General features: G+C 41.6%; 1 protein-coding gene across 6 annotated transcripts in view; it reads left to right on the top strand.

Annotated features, from left to right (window-relative positions):
- The window catches only part of PITPNC1 (phosphatidylinositol transfer protein cytoplasmic 1), a 274,238-nt gene that overhangs the window by 249,825 nt on the left and 11,378 nt on the right, over positions 1-13,035 (top strand). For all 6 annotated transcript variants that reach the window (XM_045490739.1, XM_045490740.1, XM_045490738.1 and 3 more), the window contains 2 exons: positions 651-806; positions 4,375-4,438. In XM_045490739.1, the coding sequence (XP_045346695.1) occupies positions 651-806; positions 4,375-4,438 (220 nt within the window). The remainder of the gene's footprint in view (positions 1-650; positions 807-4,374; positions 4,439-13,035) is intronic.

The following is a 13,035-nucleotide window of genomic DNA, read 5'->3' as shown; positions in this document are numbered from 1 at the left end:
AGAGCACAAGCAGTGGAGGGGCAGAGAGGGAGACACAGAATCTGAAGCAGGCTCCAGGCTCTGAGCTGTCAACACAGAGCCCGACACGGGGCTCAAACCCACAAATCGTGAGATCACGACCTGAGCCAAAGTCTGTTGCTTAACTGACTGGGCCACCCAGGTGTCCCAGCACAAATCTGGCTTAAAATCACGTTTTTGAGGGGTACCTGGCTACCTAAGTTGGTGGAATATGCAACTCTTGATCTCAGGTTTGTGAATTTGAGCGTAGAGATTACTTAAAAATAAAATCTTTTAAATGTGAATAAATATAAATCCCGTTTTTGACATGTGAATAGGTGAGCTATCATTTTACTATTTACTTACACCGTAAGCCCCTCTTTTGATTGAGATGTACATAATTCCCCCTTTTAATTAAGTGTACAATTCAGAGGGTTTTAGTGTATTCACAAAAGCTATGCAACTCCCACCATTGCCTGGTTCCAGAACATTTTCATCACCCCAACAGGAACCGTTTTATCCATTAGTAGTGACTCCAACACCTGGCAACCACTCATCTTGCTGGTCTCTATGGACTTACCTATTCTGGAAATTTCCTATATAAATGATAATTAAGCTTTAAAGTTATCATTTCTCTGATGTATCTTTTTCAGGATCCTAAACACTTCAAGTCAGAGAAGACAGGACGCGGCCAGTTAAGGGAAGGCTGGAGAGATAGTCATCAACCCATCATGTGTTCCTACAAGCTGGTGACCGTGAAGTTTGAGGTCTGGGGACTTCAGACCAGAGTGGAACAATTTGTACACAAGGTAAGTGAATAAACAGCAGTTCCCGGACTGTGGACACAGTGGCTTGTTTTGTTTTTGTTTTTGTTTTTTTAATGTTTATTTATTTTTGAGAGAGGGGTGGGCAGAAAGAGAGGGGGACAGAGGATCCGAAGCAGGTTCCGTGCTGACAGCAGAGAGCCTGATGTGGGGCTTGAACTCACGAACCGTGAGATCGTGACCTGAGCCGAAGTCGGATGCTTAACCAAGTGAGCCACCCAGGCTCTCCGTGACTGTCTTTATTGTCAGCTGGAGTGCACAACGCACAACACCTGTACAGTGCTGAGCCAACACGAGCCAACTGCATCTAGAAAACCCTGTTTTCGTGAAAATGCATTTTCCATCCAGGCTTAATTTGATGTCTTGTGCTTCATTTCTCATTCCGTGACCTCCGTGTCTATTGGATGAGTATATTCAGGAAATTAACTGAATTTAAAACATACTTCAAAACATACTTCCCCCTCTAGCATCAGGCTAACCTCGTTGCAGGCAGAAGTACTTGTACTTGGTACTTGGGTACTTGGATTCCAGGCAGAGGCACGGGGCTTATCTGTGTGTGCAGCCCCCAAGATCATTCTCACTCAAAAGACCCTGCAAATATAGACACTTAAGGTAGAAGACGCCCCCAAGAGAAAACACGATTGTCCCCCAGATGGTGCATCTCAGTATTCCTGGTCATTTAATAATTCTGTTACCAAAGAATTATTAATAGCCTCAAAACACAGATTTCAATTGTATACCCACTTTTTTTTTTTTTTAATATTTTTTTTTCAACATTTATTTATTTTTGGGACAGAGAGAGACAGAGCATGAACGGGGGAGGGGCAGAGAGAGAGGGAGACACAGAATCGGAAACAGGCTCCAGGCTCTGAGCCATCAGCCCAGAGCCCGACGCAGGGCTCGAACTCATGGACCGCGAGATCGTGACCTGGCTGAAGTCGGACGCTTAACCGACTGCGCCACCCAGGCGCCCCTCAATTGTATACCCACTTTAGCTAAACATGTTAATTGTGTAGCAGGAAATCATCACCTGGTGATGACTTAAGTTTGTTAGGGGCTTCTAGCATGACTGTTACCCTCATGGAAACAAATGGAAAATGTAGTGTTTTGCATTACCCTTTGTAATGCCTCCCATTTTCATAAAAATAAATACTACCCACATCGTCTCTACATTCCAGATAGGCTGGATATCTGTTTATTTTTCCACTTAAAAACTGATAAAAAATAGCTTTCTTTTTTTTTTCTTTTAAAAAAAAATTTTTTTTTTAACGTTTATTTATTTTTGAGACAGAGAGAGACAGAGCATGAACGGGGGAGGGGCAGAGAGAGGGAGACACAGAATCCGAAACAGGCTCCAGGCTCCGAGCTGTCAGCACAGAGCCCGACGCGGGGCTCGAACTCACAGACCGCGAGATCATGACCTGAGCCGCAGTCGGCCGCCCAACCGACTGAGCCACCCAGGCGCCCCCCAAAAAAATAGCTTTCTGAAATTCTTTTGGGGCCGCTGGAATTTAACGTTAATGCACTGAGCTTTGTGTTACTTAGACGGATTGGTCTACTGAGATTGAAGGCCGATTGGCAATAACACGTATACATTTTGAATTTAAGTACAAAGGAATAGATTGAACCTGGGCTCATGAGAATGGCAGACTCTAGAACAGATCTGAGAGCTTTGGTGTTTTTTTAACGGAGAGGTGTTTCGTTCTTCTGCGCTCTAGAGCCCTGTCGGCCCAGCCAGAGGTGGAAGCCACGTGAGAGACACATAGAAATCAAGTTTCGGGGACCACCTGTTTCCCAGCCGTGTCCCAAGTGATTAGGCGGGAAGACGCTCCCGGCTCTGTGTCTAACTTGGGCTATATCTTCTTTGACTTCCTGCACTATCTCTACCCCCTTATTTTTTAGCCCAAAAGGATCTCCTCTTCTCGGGGCCACTATACAGAGCACTTGTCATATCCTCCTTTCTCTTCTCAAAGCCTATTTAGATTGCTGTAGGGCTTATTGTGTTTCTTTTCTCACCCGATGACTTTGGCTAGTTTTGACTTCTGTTTCTTTAAAATACCTGTAGGAATTATGCTCTAGTAAAAGGCATGCCCGTTTCCAAATATAAGGAAGTGTTATCTACACCCCCTAACCACACCTGCTCTGGCCCATGAGCTGCTAATGAGTATAGGAGGCTAGTATTTGCATGCGTTTAAAGTACCAGGGATGCCTTTCTCTGAATACTTTTGTTTTTTAAGAATCTATTCACAGTTAAGGGGGAAAAAAATGTTCGAAAGCGAGCCATTAGCACATTATTGAATTCTTGGTTCCAGCAGACAGCTGTGTTGTGCTTAATGTAATCGGGTATATTTTACTGATGGTTCGATGCCGTTCTTTTCATTTCCATGAATTTGACAGTCAGCACTTGAGTGTGTATGGTTTCATGTTGTTTCTTATTTTCTTGACATATTTCCTCCTTCCAAATCATAAAAGCCTCACCAGCTATCCAGAGGCATGGAGAAATAAACACTTCATTATAAACGCTTCCCTTGTTTCTGCAAATTCGCCAGATTAAACTCCTTCATTTATTGAAACGTGCTTGAACCTTTCGTGAGAGGTTTTTGACAATTGCTGGGTTTTGTTTGGCAGGAAGAAAGGAATGTTGAAGGGAGCGTGTGAGTATCCAAGAAACGTAAAGCGGCATATTTATAGAGGACAAAAAGAGCACCAGAAGATTCATAAATAAATAAATAAATAAATAAATAAAATTAAAACTCATCAACAGGGTTACACACAGGCACACATATACACACAAGCTATATATATTATCTTTCTTAGTCTTCTATTGCCGTTGCATGTCACTACAAGAAACAATTTCTTTCCTTTTGTCTCCTAGCCACGCTTACCATCCCCATCTGTTCTATACCTGCTGAGGTCTCTTTATTTCGTCTCTTTCAATAATAACTTGTGTAAACTGCTTTTTTCCCCTTCTGTTATGTGAAAGTCACTCCCCAAATGATATTTCTTTATCTCGTATCCCACACCTTCAATTACATTTTAAAAAAAAAATTTTTTTTTATCAATATTTAGGTTATTTCCTCAGGGAAGAGTTAAGTGCTCTTTGCGTAGAAGTCACTTGCTATCCAGAAAAGCATTCTTGATTCCCAACACCTAGGACCTCCTTGCACCAGCGAGACACGCACCGTGCCACAAGCGAAAAGTTGAACCTGTTTTAGGTAAAGATAAATGAAAAGTCTCAGGGTGATGAGCCTAGAGATCCATCCCAGCCCCTGCTGTACGACTGCCAAGTAAGGTTGTCCACAATGTATACACTCCCAGTCCAAGTTTCAAACAAGATGAAGAGATTCACTTACAGCGAGTAGAGCACGCCATGGAAGGACTCGGGGCGAAAGAGCCCGTATCTGTGTCCATGAGACTATAATTGCCGTCCCATGGACAGAGTGATTGAGAAATTTGTAATTGCCAGGATTCCTAGAATTGGGAACAACCCATTTTCTGGATCGTTTTCGTCAGACGTGGTTATTACTTCACCTTCCTTCTTCTACTTTTTTAGGTGGTCCGGGATATTCTGCTGATTGGACATAGACAGGCTTTTGCATGGGTTGATGAGTGGTATGGTAAGTCACCTTCCCCACCTTCATCCCACCTGGCTTCAGATGCTACCTAGAAAGACACAACAAAGGCAGGACTATTCTGCCCTGAATTGCAAGCAGCGCTGTCTGTGGGAACATAACAAAGAAGAATATAACGATAGAAGCTTTGTCTCAAATAACCACGGTACAGCTGGCCCTTGAACAACACGGGTTTGAACTGTGTGGATCCACTTAGGCAGATTTTCTTTTTCACTAAACACAGTACACTGCTGTAAATGTGTTTCCTCTTCCTTATGATTTTCTTAACATCTTCTTTTCTCTAGCTTCCTTGATGGTAAGAATACAGAATTGATTACACAGAACATACAAACATGTGTTCGTCAGCTGTTTATGTTATCAGTAAGGCTTCCAGTCAGTCGTAGGCTATTGGAGGGAGTCAAAAGTTACGCATGGATTTTCGATTCCACAGGAGAGAATGTGTGTGTTGGCGCCCCTAACGCCCTAATTGTTCAAGGGTCAACTGTACTTAGTTATTGACTAATAAGTAGGACCTCCGTACCTTTGCTGCTGGCATACTTGAGAACACAAGGGCTCTGTACTTCTGTTGGATGGGTTTTAAACCCATCCTGATTTATCCCAGACTTCGATTCAAGATCAAAACTGTCTGAAGCATCATATCAAGTGAAAGTGAATCCTTGGATTCACAGGACACTTTGCAATACTCTCTCACTAAAAACCTAAGGATTCTGCAAGGATCCATAGGAGCCCCTTCATCCTAACTAAGACTGTTGTGGCTTTTTTCTTTTTCTTTCTTTCTTTCTTTCTTTCTTTCTTTCTTTCTTTCTTTCTCTCTTTCTTTCCTTTCTTTTCTCTTTCTTTCTTTCTTTCTTTCTTTCTTTCGTTTTTTTTTTTCACGATTTGAGAGGAGTTAAACAAGTTCTGCACATTTCCACTAAAAGAAAATAAGGTTTGCTTCATCCTGTGATGGATGGACCACCCTTTCCAGATTCGCAGCACTATCATTTCATCCACGTGAATCTTCTACATTCCCAGAATCAGTCATCAGAGGCTCTTGTCCTTGACTATAAATAGAAATGAACACACCCAATTGGTGACTTGGGTTAGATCTGATTAGCCAATGAAATGCTGTCCTCCTTGGCCTCTTCCTAAGTCAATTGAATTTGTCCTCAGTGTAACCTACATTGCATTTTGGTGCTTGTCTGTCATTGTTCCACCAATCCCTCCCTCTTCTTAGCAGAAGATATCAAATCCACAATGAAAAGATACATTCGACTAAACAGGCAAAGAAAATGATTGTCATTAATGTCATTAGCTGCTTCGAGCCACATTTCAAAAGACCTAGTTCTGGAGGGCTTGGTCTGTGTGTGTATGTGCACGTGTGTGTGTGCATTTTTCCCAGATCTGCATCTTCTGGAGAGCCAAGTGCATCTTCCTGGGTTTGTCCAAAGGCAGACCTCTGGAAGAGATTCTTTTGAAAGATCATCATTTGTTCGTTCTTACCGCACACCCCCAGGACACTGCTTACATGTAGCAGATGTTGGCTTGCCACATTGTCATGATTTTCATGATGTCTCCCCAAGGCAGGTAGAGGGAGAGCCTCCTGTGATTACTTACCCTGATCATGAAACAAATCTTTCTGCTTCCCCCCCATACACACACACCCGGAACTTTTCTCAGCTTCTTAGAGAGGGCGCGTAGACGCAAAAAATCCTGAAGACTTGCTGCTCTCTTTGAACTTGGACTTCTCTAAGCTCGTGGTGTCCTTGCCACCAACACTAAGAGAATATCAAAAGGATATTCAAAGAATAATTGGCAAGTGAATGGGGACCTGAAGGGCCAAGAATCTGACACTTTGAAGACGAAGAGACAGGGAGGGCACTTTGATAGATTTCCTTCCAGTACCAGAATGCCATAGAGGTCTTTTCAGAAAAGGCAACATCAAAAAGGGTAGCTGGTTCCTGATTAAGAGGACAAAACACTTCAAGCCTGTTGATCAGAAAAGAGGGTTTGAGTAGAGGCAGGATATAGAAAAAAAAAATGTGGGTGGGCATCCAATACCGAACGGCTGGGGCACAAAAAAATGGGGGCTGATTCTTTTCTGTCTCAGGCATGCCAGAGCAAGGAGGAGACTTAAAGTCTTTTAGTCCAAAAAAAAAAAAAAAAAAAAAAAAAAAAAAAAAATCTCAGACCATTCCAGGGGGCCCAAAGCTAGACTAATGCATCAGAGGAAAATAGAGGCCTCCAGTCCTGGAGAGCTTTCAGAGGGAGAATGCCTACCTATTTACTCAGGATGGGTTAGGTGGACCTATTAACAACTCAAGGAGTCTATTGACAAAAAGCCTTTCTGTATCTGAGTGCAGAAAAGCAGTGTGTGGTTTAGTGGATGTAGATCATGGGGAAGCCATGTACTCTGCAGAGAAGGTCTCCACCCCCTGTATACACAGTCTTAGCTCCAACCAAAACAGGCAGCCTTTTCACAAGCAAGGGGTCTAGGAACCACCCCATCAATTTCATGTAAATTACTGGCATTCTTGCCCCCTTCCCCCCCAACTGCTTGCCAGGAAAACGTGGCTCCTTCCTTACACAGCTACAGACGGCTCAGTCATAATAGCCTTGCCCACAGAGTGCCTTCTCAGTCCCTTATTCAAGGTGATCCCAGGGACTGTGGGCCTTTCGGGGGAAATGGGTGTGTCACTGTCCATGAGGATGGCCCTTCAGTTTGGGCTACCTGAAGTTACTTATTTTTCTTTGGTCCCAGTAGGCTCAGTGAGGCTCTCATTAGTAGACACAGAAAAGGTCCAAAGTAAAAAAAAAATAATAATAATAAATAATAATAAAGTTAAAATTAAAAAACCCTTGCCTATGGTTTGTAGCATTGGTGCAAAGCGAGGTCCCCAGGCCGACATCAGCCCCCACCTCAGGTACTTGTTAGAAATTCAAATTCTGGGCTCCTACGGAATAAAATACTCTGGGGGAATAGCCCAGCAATCCGTGGTTTAACAAGCCCTCCAGATGATTCGGATACTTGCTAAAGTTTAAGAACAACTTTAAATCAGATTAGATTGCAAGTACAGCTTAATTAATTCAGTCCAAACAGATTAGAGAATGGTGGATGTCTTCCGGGCCAACTGGTAGGCTTCGGTGCCTTGTGAGAATTGGAAAAAGACATCCTTCTGGGCCGGTTCAGCAGGTGATCTCAGCTTAAGGCTGAATTTTAGTCCCATTGGCCTCCCAGGCGATGTGTTTGTACCGAACACAAACTCTACACCATAGGCAGTGACACCCCTGAATGTCTTTCTCTCTAATTAAGCTAACCACCTCCAGTGCTTAATTAAGAAGAAAGAAGGGGGGAGGGGAGTCGGTGGAAAGGACATTGTACATGGTGGTTGATCTTCTCTTACCCAAGGATTAATTTTGTATCTTTTCTGAGTCTGAGCACGTGGCTGTCTCATAACTATTTCCCTAAACAAATTTTATTCTGCTCATGTTCATTGTGAAGTGTAACCATGTCCACAAAAGTTTCACAAATCTGGCGGTATTTTGAGAGAGGCACAAAGAGGATTGCCAAAGAGAGGCTATGATTGAATGGAACTTCATGAACGTCTTTGAAATCGTCACCCTTCCAAAAAAATTATGAGACTGGGTGGGGGGTGGGGTGGGGAGGGTGGCATAGTCTTGCTAGTATAGATGAAAGTCCCTCATGAAAGTGACTTAGAAATTATTCTCCAGTCCCTAGAGCAGGCCTAAAATTGAATGGAGCTAGCCCAAGGTGGAGAAGGAAGCCTACTGAGAGACTAGACTAGCATTAGCTGGTTGAACTCACCAAGCCGGTATTTTTCCCATGGCCTCCAGTTTCCTGAAGTGTGAATTTCAGTGCCGTGGCTATTACACAACGTTTTGTGTGTGTGTGCCTGTGTTCATTTTTCTGGGGAGAGAACTCCTAGCTTCTCATCAGATTTTCAAAGGGATCTGCGACTCTCTTCTACCTCCCCGAATTAAGAACTATAAAAAAAATCATAACCATGTATTACAGTTCTAGATCTTAGGGGTCTGAATTACATGGAAAGGGTAATTGACCAAGACTTGAGGATTGGCTACTTTCACTACAAAAAAAGTGGAGCCCACCCCTAAGCTATTTATAACAAGCTTGTATTGAATTTATAATCACTCTAAAGAGCTTTATTTTTCTTTTAATTTTTTTGAGGTTTATTCATTTTTCAGAGACAAAGTGTGAGTGGGGGAGGGGCAGAAAGAGAGGGAGACACAGAATCCGAAGCAAGATCCAGCTTCTGAACTGTCAGCACAGAGCCCGACACAGGGCTTGAACTCACAGACCACAAGATCGTGATCTAAGCCAAAGTTGGACATTCAACCAACTGAGCCACCCAGGTGCCCCTCATTGTAAAGAGTTTTAAAGGCGGGAGGCACCTGGATGGCTCAGTTGGTTGAGCGTCCTACTCTTGATTTCAGCTCAGGTCATGATCTCACGGTTCGTGAGTTCAAGCCCTGCATCAGGCTCTGTGCTGAAAGTGTGGAGTCTGCTTTGGGATTCTCTCTCTTCTTCTTTCTCTGCCCCTACCTCATTCTTTCTTTCCTTTCCGCGCCCCCCCCCCCCCCACGCCAAAGGATAATTGCCATTTTGCTACAGCTGAGGAGTATCAAATTTCATTCATGGTTGCTGGAGCCCCCCTCCGCCCCTAACCCAACAACTTAACACTTCCATTTTGACCTAGTATTAAGAAAAAATTGCTTCTGTTTAGGCTTGAAGATCCTAGAAGTAGAGAGAAAATGTTTGTAGAAGGAAATAAAACATGTACTACTAGACAGGTCATTGAATTAAAGTATATAACTCCATTAAAATTTTAGCTGCTGTAGGTATGCAATACAATGAAGGAAAATTTTTGATTGCAGACGTTTTGTCCCATGGCATTTGTAACTTCTCTGTATGTTCAACTGACTTCTGTCCTTTCAAATATATGATCTTACCTCCACAAACGGTGAAGTCAGCCTGCCTCCTTTAAAAAATAAAGCGATTGAAAAAAAATTGCCACCATAAACAAAGTTGAAAGACGAGGGGAAGATATTTGTAGTATAGGGTAGCCAACAGAGAATATCTATAGTGTATAAAGAGGTCCTGTAAATAAAGAATCCAGCAACTCAGTAGAAAAAAAAGGTAAAGAACATTAATAGGTACACCATAGAAAAAAGCACAAATGACCAATAACTTTGATACTAATCACAAGAAATACAATGAAAACAAAATATGACATTTGTTCATCTGATAGCAAAAAAATTAAGATCTTGAAAATATTCTGTTTTGGATAAAGTGGGAGAAAAAAACAGTTTCTATAAAAATGATTAAGTACAAAAACCCATGACCCAGCAATTCCACTTTTAGAAATTTATTATAGAAATTTGTTTATTTATACATGTGCCCTTGAATATGGCTTCAAAGAAGCTATTCAGTATAGTGTTGTTTATAAAAGCTAGAAATTAGTCTCAGTTTAAGTGTTTATTTTATTAATAGGAATATGAGCAAATAAATTACGATACACCCATACTGTGAATATTGTTTGTGACAGTTAAAAAGAATAAGCTAATTCTATATATACCACTATGGAAATATGTATATTTTCCATTAGTGGAAAAAGCAAATCAGATCAATATGTATAGGGGTGCCTGGCTGGCTCCATCGGTGAAGCATGACTCTTGATCTCAGGGTCATGAGTTCAAGCCCCATGTTGAATGTAGAGATTACTTAAATAAATAAAACTTTATTTTGTTAAATTTTTTTTTTTTTTACATTTCTTCATTTTTGAGACATAGAGCATGAGCAGGGGAGGGGCAGAGAGCAAGGGAGACACAGAATCCGAAGCAGGCTCCAGGCTCTGAGCTGTCAGCACAGAACCCAACTTGCAGCTGGAACTCACAAACTGTGAGATCGTGACCTGAGCCAAAGTCACACCCTTAACCAACTGAGCCACCCAGGTGCCCTTAAAACTTTTAAAAAATGCATTAAAAAAATGAAAATGGGGTGCCTGGGTTGGCTCAGTTGGTTAAGCATCCGGCTCTTGATTTCCACTCAGGTCATGATCTCCAGGTTCATGAGCTTGAGCCCCACTTTGGGTGAGCTTTCTCTCTCTCTCTCTCTCTCTCTCTCTCTCTCTCTCTCTCTCCCTCTGCCCCTCGCTCATTTGTACCCTCTCCCTCTAAATGAATGAATGAATGAATGAATGAATGAATAAAATAAAAATTTAAAAAGAAAAAGAACAGTATGTGTAGAATGTATGGCATAGGGTACTATATAGTATGATTCCATAAATGTAGAAATAAGTGAGACTGTATGTATGTGTAGTAATATACATGTGAATTCATAGAAAGAATTCATAGAAAAGAAAAGCCTGTACCTCAAACTCTTAACAGTAGTGATATTCAGAAAAATAGGATTAGTGGGAGAGGTTACAAGGAATTAAATTCTTTTCTCAATATAAATCAGTACTATTTGAATTATTTCTATGGAACACAATTCATGTATTACTTGAGTGATTTCATAAACAGTCACTGAAATCCATATTTTATTAAAAAGCAGAAAATGGTTGAAGCAGACCAACATTCATAGAGTGGAGGTGTATATATATTATATATTTTTTTAATGTCACTTCTTCATATTTTTTTTTTTAATGTTTATTTTGAGAGGGAGAGTGCATATGCGAATGAGGGAGGGGCGGGGGGGGGGCGGGTAGGGCAGAATCCCAAGCAGGCTCCTTGACGTCAGCAAAGAGCCCAAAGCGGGACTCAGTCTCCCAAACTATGAGATCATGACCTGAGCCGAAGTCAAGAATCTGACACTTAACTTACTGAGCCATCCAGGCACCCCAATACAATACAATATATATATACATGAATATACATATATATATATATATATATATTTTTTTTTTTTTTTTTTTTTTTTTTTTTTTTTGAGAGAGAGAGAGCACATGTGCATGCTGCAGGGGAGGGGTGAAAGAGGGGAGCACGGGATCCAAAGCAGGCTCTCTGTGCGGACAACAGAGAGCCCAAAGAGGGTCTCGAACCCACAAACCCACAAACCATGAGATGATGACCTGAGCCAAAGTTGGACACTCAACCAACTGAGCCACCCAGACACCCCCTATATTTTGTTTTTAAATGAAAGCCTTTAGTTCACAGCTGAAGAAATCAAAGCAGATTCCTCCATTAACAAATTCCCTGGATCCAGAGCCTCTTGGACAAAGCAGACTGGTAATACAAGCAGAAGGTTCCCATCTCAGCCCAGTCATCTGGCAGGGGGAAGGTTCTATCTGGGCCACATTCAGTGTGACCTCCACGTGGCTGGAGTAGGAGACAGGATCAGCTCTCCCTTCATCCGAAGGAGGGTAAGAAAGAGAAGGAAAGAAACGGCCTCGCAAGAGGGCAAAGAGAGGAAATCTTGTGCCGCTGAAGTGTAATGAGGGCATTTATACCCCCAGCATACTTCCCAGAGCAGATCATATCAGTGTTATACACACACACACACACACACACACACACACACACATAAAACTTCCAACAGCCTAATGTCAGAGATACTATGATGTACCTTTCTTACCAACAGAAACATCATACTAGGTACAACATACTCTTAAATCGAGGAACTAGCCCAGGGTTACTTATTTAAAAACCTCTTATCTAAGAAACGTTATTTATGAAAAGTAACTTACGACCTTCCAAATCTGTATCTTGAGGGGTGATTACTTATCGGTCTATTTACAAAACAATTAACATAAGTTTCCTTTTAGAGTGTCTTAGTACACATGAACTGGAAATAAAAAGGTTTGAACCTAAACTGTTAGCAGTCATTCTCTGATCATTGAAAATCAATCCGTAATGAAGATGAATCATCTCTGAAAGTATAATCTGTCGTTGGGCAGTGCAATCGAATTCACTAAAAAATTGATTCATATATAGATTTTGAGGTAATATACTTTGCAGAAGCAAGACATAATGCATTTCACCAGATAAACTAAACAGGAATATTTTCACTTGATTAGGCTCTCCATAAATTACTAAGGAATATTGAAAATATTTACATCCTATCCATAAGCATGTATGTATGGTACATGGGGAGAACTCAGGAGTCTTATGTGGTCTAATTGGGAGATTTTCTTCTTCTAGGTGAAATTTCCTGGAACTTTGTTTTGTAACTCTTCGTTTAAAACAAAACAAAACAAAAAAGGTGGGGCGCCTGGATGGCTCAGTCGGTTCAGCGGTTGAGCATCTGACTCTTGATTTCGGCTCAGGTCACAATCTCACGGTTGTTGAGTTCGAGGCCCACATCAGGCTCTGTGCTGACAGCGTGGAGCCTCCTTGGGATTCTTTCTGTTCCCCATCTCTCTGCCCTACCCTGCTTGTGCTGTCTCTCAAAATAAATAAATAGGTAAACTTTAAAAAAAAATTTGTTTAAAAGGCACCATGTTTCTAGAATGAGCAGAAATTCTAGAAAACTATATTTTCTTTTTTATTTTTAAATATTTATTATTTATTTTTGGGAGAGAGAGAGAGAGAGAGAGAGACAGAGCATGAGCAAAGGAGGGGCAGGG

Source organism: Leopardus geoffroyi, chromosome E1 (assembly GCF_018350155.1).
Source record: "Leopardus geoffroyi isolate Oge1 chromosome E1, O.geoffroyi_Oge1_pat1.0, whole genome shotgun sequence".
Lineage (NCBI taxonomy): Eukaryota > Metazoa > Chordata > Mammalia > Carnivora > Felidae > Leopardus > Leopardus geoffroyi.
The sequence above is the reverse complement of the archived record's forward strand: the minus strand, read 5'-3'. Positions and strand labels throughout refer to the sequence as shown.